The sequence below is a fragment of the Helianthus annuus genome, chromosome 1 (assembly GCF_002127325.2).
Source record: "Helianthus annuus cultivar XRQ/B chromosome 1, HanXRQr2.0-SUNRISE, whole genome shotgun sequence".
In the NCBI taxonomy this organism is placed as follows: domain Eukaryota; kingdom Viridiplantae; phylum Streptophyta; class Magnoliopsida; order Asterales; family Asteraceae; genus Helianthus; species Helianthus annuus.
In genome coordinates, this window is record NC_035433.2 from 1,721,423 (window position 1) to 1,728,828 (window position 7,406).

The window sequence follows — 7,406 nt, forward strand, 5'->3', positions numbered from 1 at the left end:
GGAATCAACCAAGTTTGCTACTTTCTACGCTATTTGAAAGGCACTTTCAAGTCATGTTGCTAATAACTAGGCTAATATTTAGCACGGCTCAAGCCCAAGATCCTTAAAATCCTTTTGTTTATTATATTTTCGGATTAGAGAATAGTTGTTAAAACCCTTGATGAGGCATGCGTAGAGTAATACTTCAATCTCACTAGCCATAACTTTTTGATGAAAACTATTGAGAAGCCATGTGGGTTAGGTGCCATTTCACCATCACAAAGACACACAAACCTTTTGTCTAATTCATCTTGTTCTTTCAAATGTGAGTTGCCAAATGAAACATCTTGGAATTTCTATCACCATGCTTTGCCGATTCACTACTTAAATTACACTTTTTAAAATCTATTTGAATTTTTTACTGAAAATAAGGCTGAAGGGTGAAGGGGTCATAGGTGGGACATGATTCGTCACGTAGGAACATGAATGGAAGGCTACAACACCCCCTTGCCTGATCCAGGGGCGAAGTATAGTGGGTACCCGGGGGTGCACCCGCCCACCCCAATGTTTCAGTTAGAAGTGTATAAGTTTCGATTTTTCGTCCGAAAATTTTAAAATTATATAGGATCGCCCTCCTGATTATTTTTCCTAAATTGTATATCCTAAATATTTATAAACTTTGTATATAAATAATGGGTAGTTTGCTAAACATACACTTTGTTTTATTTGGAACTATTATTATTTGACCCGGCTTGAATCGAATAGTCAACCCGATCCCTGAAACATAACGATAGGAAAAAAAAAATTTGGGTCCCATCACTTTACGTCCAGTTGAAACTTTTGGTCAAGCTCCGCCACTAGCCTGATCCACCATAGTTCGCATGGATTAAAATGACAACTATGATCCTCTTTTCCATTTTCCAAGATTCTCTTTTCTTTTTCTTTATACAAAAATAAATAAGGGATAGTGGTTTGAGTCATGACAACAACCTTCGGGTAGTGATTTTGAATGGTGAATTAGAGGTGGGTGACATGACGCTGACATTAAGGATCATGATAGTCATAAGAGTCATGACCATACCTTTTAGCCTAACTCCTCGTATCTTGACAAGACAACTCCATTGTATATGGAATCAAAAGTATGTCCCATGTGTTGACTGTTGAATCCTTTTCTTTTAAGCTCTAAAAGTTTCTTCATCATTCCAAACGTAGTCCCATCTTTGCTTTTGGCTTTCCTCCCACAAAATGACATACTCGTAATCTTTTTTTACTGAGGTAGTAAATTTTTCATTCTCCATTTTTACGAGGACATGTAGACAAAAAGATTATCAGCTAATCTTTTCGTCGACTTTTATTTAAAAGATTCGCACAAAGAAAATTTTGAGTTAGTCCTAAAGAGGCTTGTAATTACTTAATAGAAGCAAAAAAACACCCCAAATAGGCTTTTAACACATAATCTTAAGTGAAAACACGATTAACCATTTCACTATTTGTCTAGTAACACCATAGGCATCTACTTTGATGAAATATACATTAACAATCATAGTAATTGATACGTGCCCACTACTCATGTTCATGCAACCCACGATTCCTATTATAGTTCTTATTTTGTTTGTTTTCTTTTTGCAAGTGTAAGGGTTAGTGGGGTTTAACCCATTAAGTCCATTATCTATTTTTATTCAGTTTGTAAGCCTTTATATAAGGCAGAATGTTTATGTAGAAAAGTATGAATGAAAATTAGTCTAAAATTCTCTCTAAATTGCTTTCTGGTTCCTCTCTATTTTCTTTGGCCAACGAAACCGTTAGAACCACATCAGTAATATCCGCAACAATAATCCAAAAGGGGTTTGAACTTTGAACCTAAACCTTGGGTTAACCACTACACCCGTGTTAGGTTTTACTTTTTATATTTCATCAAATATTTATATGAGGGCAATGTTCGAAAAAGTCTGTATGAATCAACTTTTGATAGTATACGTGACATACTAATTTCGAATAAAAGTGTGTGTATGTCCACCATAAGTGGGTCCCACCATTGTTGTCACAAACATCTTTTAACCCAAACATGTCTTTTATCCTAAAACTAATGTCTTCTACCTAAGTCAACAACTGCAAAACCAATCTAAGCCATTGTACCCTAAGTTATTAAAATTTGAGAGGCTTATACAATTACTCTAACTAACGTATTGCAACCCGAAACTTACACATAACGGAAGGACGAATAATAATTCCGAAAGTCTTTAGGGCCTTTATAATGAAATTCTAACTTTAGTAGGTATTGACAAATACAAGAGTTAAGTCTTGAAATTTAAAAAGCCTAAATAAATAGTAAATTCAAATATTCACGCGTTTTTACCATCAATACGAAATAAAGCAAAATCGTTAAACTCACTAAATCGGTCGACATTAGAATCATGGCTCCAAACGAAGAAATCTATGCCCGAGAGTCATGCAAATCGCCTATTGTTGTTGATCACAACGCCAAATGCCAATCCGTTTTGCCTTCATTTATATTTTATGAGCTCCTAAATCCAAATGAACCATAGTTATGTTTGTTTTAATTTAAATTTTAACCTAGTCACTCCTCATATGACTAGATCAATTCTCATATTAGCTACGTAAAAACTAAAGGCTAGATATTTCCCCTCCAAACCGATAAAATTGGAACGATACAGAGAAGATTAGTAAGGCCCCTCCGCAAGGATGAAACGCACAAATCGAGAATTAAAGTGGTAGCTATCCCATAGTTGTGCCCAACTTTGATACACCACCAACATGCTACTTTTTGACCGTTTTCCTTTGCTACCATCCATTCAAATTTTCTAGAGTAAATTGGCATTTTAGTCCCTGAGGTTTGACCAAAATTGTCACTTTGGTCCAAATAGTTTTTTTCTTGCCATTTTAATCCAAATAGTTTTGTTTTCTGCCATTTTAGTCCCTCACTTTTGTCATTTTTTGCCATTTTCATCCAACCCACTAACTCCATTCAAAAAATTTAGATAACTTAGGTGAATTTTGGTCAAATCACATTTTTCTTTCTTTTTTTGCAAGTGTGATGGTATGGGGATGATGTTGTGCCGGTTTACAGTGAAGATGATGGCGGTGGTTGTTGGTTTTACGATGATGGCGGTGGTGTTGGTTGATGACGTGGGTGGCGAAAAAGTGGCCGGTGGTGGTGGAAATGGTGGGTGGTGATGCTGGTGGGGTGGGTGGTGATGGTGCAGGCAGGTGGTGGCGATGATAGAAGGTTGCGATAGGGTGGGTGGTGGGTGGTGGTGGTGGTCGATGAAAATGGCAAAAAATGACAAAAGTCAGGGACTAAAATGACAGAAAACAAAACTATTTGGACTAAAATGGCAAGAAAAAAACTATTTGGACTAAAGTGGTAAGTTTGGTCAAACATCAGGGACTAAAATGGCAATTTTCTCAATTTTCTATTTTGGATTGTTAGGCAACCAGAGATCCATATGCAAGAACCAGCTCAATGTGTTGCATACTTTAGTGATCTATTATTGATCTCTGAATCTCCTCAAACCTAACCACATTTTGCTTCCATGGTGTTGCATGCACCCTTCATCTTCCAAAGTATCACACCTTTAAAACTTGCTACCAGCCGTAGAATCGTCTAGATCTCCCTAGTGAAAACATTCATTACCGACGCGACAGTTCAACATCTATACAATTTACCATAGAATGAAAGAACAATAAGGTCATTTAACAACACATTATCATAATAATCAAAATTAACAACAGATTATGAACATAACTCGACTAAGAACATTGTTCATAACCATTGACAACCATCCTTCAAAACTTGTTGCACTTGCTGCTTTCCTTTTCTTTTTCTTTTTTCCCCCATTGCAACCAATTGATCTCTGCCTTTCGTTTCAGTTTTCGACCACTTCATGGTTTTTCATCTATTGCCTCTTTAAACAAGTTGGGGGCATGTGGACCGTGAACCATGGATCATGATCTGCCGTACTAAGGTCTCCATGCAGAGGCAGTAAGCAAACAAAGGTCTTTCCATCCAAGCTTAAGCGTGCCCTTGTCCTCTACCAGCGTGTAGCCATTTGACGGAAACATCCCTAACAAAAGTGTTGCTTGGGCTGCAGCATTTCCAGCTAAAGATATACCCTTGAACCCACATTGTTCCAGCTTCTCCCTCCAATTATTAAACTTCACCTCCCCACTCCTCGACGGGCCCCCTATCGCCAACACGTTCCTAATCTCCTTCGACAGCAACTGTTGTTCCACCACATGCCTTTCTTCACTCTCTTCCCCATAGCTTGACCCCAACGAGTCGAACAATGCTGAGTAGTAGTGTATAGCCTCTACAAATCTTCCCAGAAACGAACCCGCATGGCTCAGATCCTGCTCGACCACCGTCACGACTTTTGGAGCCAATCTGAGACAAGTATTACAGTCAAAGTTTTATTAAGCGGATATAAATACAAACAAACTATCAGTATAAAAGATCCATCAAGAAATGAACTTTCTATTTGTTACTTGCCTTAGAGACTCTTAAACCTAAGCAAATTAGATAACAAACTGATCTTTACGTTGATTATACGAAGGGTTGTGCTAAACGTACCCACGCATCCCCTACTAAATCAGTCACATTATCTCTACTTTTATTCATATGGAGTACGTTTAGTACACAATGAGAGTACGTTTAGCCACATTATCTCTACTTTTATTCATATGGAGTACGTTTAGTACACAATGAGAGTACGTTTAGCCACACCCTTGCATAAAATATACAACACATATATAAATATACCTCTGAAGAAACCATAACGTATTGGTGTCGGATCCAGTGACATCATACAACGAATGCTGTAACCAATGAACCGCAACCGCTTCCCTCTTGCTCACCTTCAATCTCTCCGGGTTCAAATTCCCAACTTTCTCCGCGACAGCCGAGAACTCAAACGGAAGTCCCAACTTATCCGCAAAATCCGACAACCGTTTTCCAGTCGCCTCGAGCGCATCCAACGAGTTCCCCAATCCGGTGAGCCGCACAAACGGCGGCCCACCGGGCCTGGACGCCAAAATATGAAAAAGCCCAGGCCACTGCAACCCTTGCATGATATCCAAATCAATAATGTGCACCCTATCTTCCCTCTCGAACGCTTCCTGTATCGCTTGATTCGCCGTAAAATGCGAGAACTTAACAAACGGACTGATACCATTGAACACTTGGAAAGCTGACGTCATCTTTTTTAGGGTTTGAGAAACCGCAACATTCGGAGGGAGTGTTGTGTATATTCCTAGACATGAACTCATCAGTCTGGCAGACATTGCTTCGGAGAAGTATGCTGCAACGCGCTGTGCTGCGGTGCCGTACGGCGTTGACAGCTCGGAGATTTCGAGTAGCATCTTATTTGCTTCTTCAAAGTTGTCAGCTGCAACCGCTTCAGCACATTGTAACAGCAAAGTAAGAAGATGTAAACCTTCTTCATCTCGTTTCTGCTGTCGAAGCTCCTCTCGTTTCTTCTCTCGTAACGCCATTGCCGCCGCTTGTGTGTTTTGATCTGTTGCTGGCGGTGGTTGTGACGGTGGAGATTCATTTTCTTCTCGTTGTTGTTGCTGTTGCTGCTGCTGTTGTTGATTGATGGATGTAATAATAGTTTCAGGAGTAGCTTCACCGGCGTTGAAGCCCTCACCGGTCCAATCTAACTGACAATGTAAATCAGCTGGAGGAAGTGGAAACGACGTCGTTTGCGTCTGTTTTCCTCTCACCGGAACCCTAGGTTGAAAACTATCATTATTAACAGGCTGCTGGTCTACCAAACTCGGTGGATCTGTTAACGAACGAAGCCTGTATTCGAGTAAAGTGGCCAAATTAGGGTTACACGGGTGAATGATTTCTCTAACGTTATGAATAAGATGAGGTATGGACACGTCACTTGAACTGTTAATCAAGTCTTTTATGATGTTATCTACCCACACCGTCGCCGTCATGGAGTCATCATTCGGCATGACGATGCCGTTACCGTTACCATTACCGTTACCGTTACCACCACCGGTTAAGAAGCTCATACCGGTGTTAGAATTGACGGTGTTGCTGCTGTTGCTGTTATAACTCTTGTCAGGTGGAAACATGGGGAGGCCGGAAAAGACACATAACGGAGGAGAAGTGTTTTTGTTAGTTAAGTAGTTTGTTGCCGTGGATGATGACATCAGATTCGCCGTGTTTGTAGACGATGATGACGGCAGCGTCATAGTGGAGTAGTTAGGTGGGTGGTTAATACTAGTACTTATAATACCAGTACCACTACCAATACCAGTAACATCCACATTAGCAAGATTATTATGAGAAGTATCTGTTGATGTAGAAGATAATAACCCGTGGATACCCGCAATGTCGAGTGGATTCGACCCGGGTGGTCTACGTAACATCCTGTGGTGGTGGTGGTAGTTTCCGGTATCTGGTTGGAGCTCCATATCGGAAGCTGTCCTTTTTCTCACCATTTTCATACAGTGTGAATTGAATGAGATAAGGTAAAGTGGTTAACTAGTTAACTGGTTAAGTAATGTGAAGTTGAAAACGGGGCCAAGAGGTAACGGCCGTAAGCGCTAGAACAGGAGGGCATTGGGATTCTGTGTGCATTTGTTGTGTTCTCCATACACCCCACCCCACTTGTTGCTTCTTCTTTTACAACTTCTCTTTAAATAATAAATAAAATAAGATTATTTTTTGTGAAGATGAACAGGGAGATTGGAATGATATGGTAGTCTGATATGGTGGTGAAAGGTGGCGTGATGGAACAAGGGTTGGTTAGCTGGGCCGGAGCCGGACAATGCGGTGGTGGGAGTAGTTGAGAAGGGGTGGGTTTTTGGTGATATGTGTTTGTCGAGTGAAAGGTGGGTGTCTGCAAGTGTTTGACTTGTTTGCATTGGAGGTGTAGCGAGGTTCCCAATGAGCCTCGGTTCCTACATTCTCCGTTCCCAACTCATATCGAGCTTTTCGTTCTCTTTTCGCCCTCTAGATCTTTTTTATTCATTATCATGTAACCTTTTTCACATAAAAAGTTGTTAAATAAAAATTAGTGTCCCAAATCTTGTGAATCAAGATTTATATAAGAAGTAGGGCTGGCAATTGGGTACCTGTTAGGACACGATTAGACCTGTTTGACTGAAAAATACACCCTTTGACTTTTTTAATTTTTAAAATAATTAAAATTACAATGTTAGGATCTATCGTTTATTCATCTTTGTATATAAAACATAAAACTGTTTTATAAACATGAGGTAGAAAGTAGTTAAACGAGTCGTAATCATGTTTGAAACTTAGGTTGTGCGCGCCGTCAGAAACCTGTTAAACCTGTTAAGACACGATTTGCCAGCCTTAATAAGAAGTGGGGGATAATCACATGTATAGATTTAGATTTATATCTATATCTATACAACTATATGTTCAATAA

The 7,406-nt window shown here is 39.6% G+C and overlaps 1 protein-coding gene and 1 non-coding gene across 2 annotated transcripts; one reads left to right on the forward strand and one right to left on the reverse strand.

Moving 5' to 3' along the window:
- The first annotated feature begins 2,612 nt into the window (after window positions 1–2,612).
- Window positions 2,613–2,718, forward strand: LOC118483173. Its single transcript, XR_004869781.1, has one exon. It is a non-coding gene; the product is annotated as a U6 spliceosomal RNA (small nuclear RNA).
- A 912-nt stretch (window positions 2,719–3,630) lies between these two features.
- On the reverse strand, window positions 3,631–6,963 carry LOC110942106 (protein SCARECROW). Its single transcript, XM_022183828.2, has 2 exons — window positions 4,760–6,963; window positions 3,631–4,384 (listed from the first exon to the last, which is right to left on the reverse strand). The coding sequence occupies exons 1-2, from the start codon at window positions 6,457–6,459 to the stop codon at window positions 3,961–3,963; spliced, it is 2,124 nt and encodes a 707-aa protein (XP_022039520.1). The 5' UTR covers window positions 6,460–6,963; the 3' UTR covers window positions 3,631–3,960.
- Window positions 6,964–7,406: the final 443 nt, after the last annotated feature.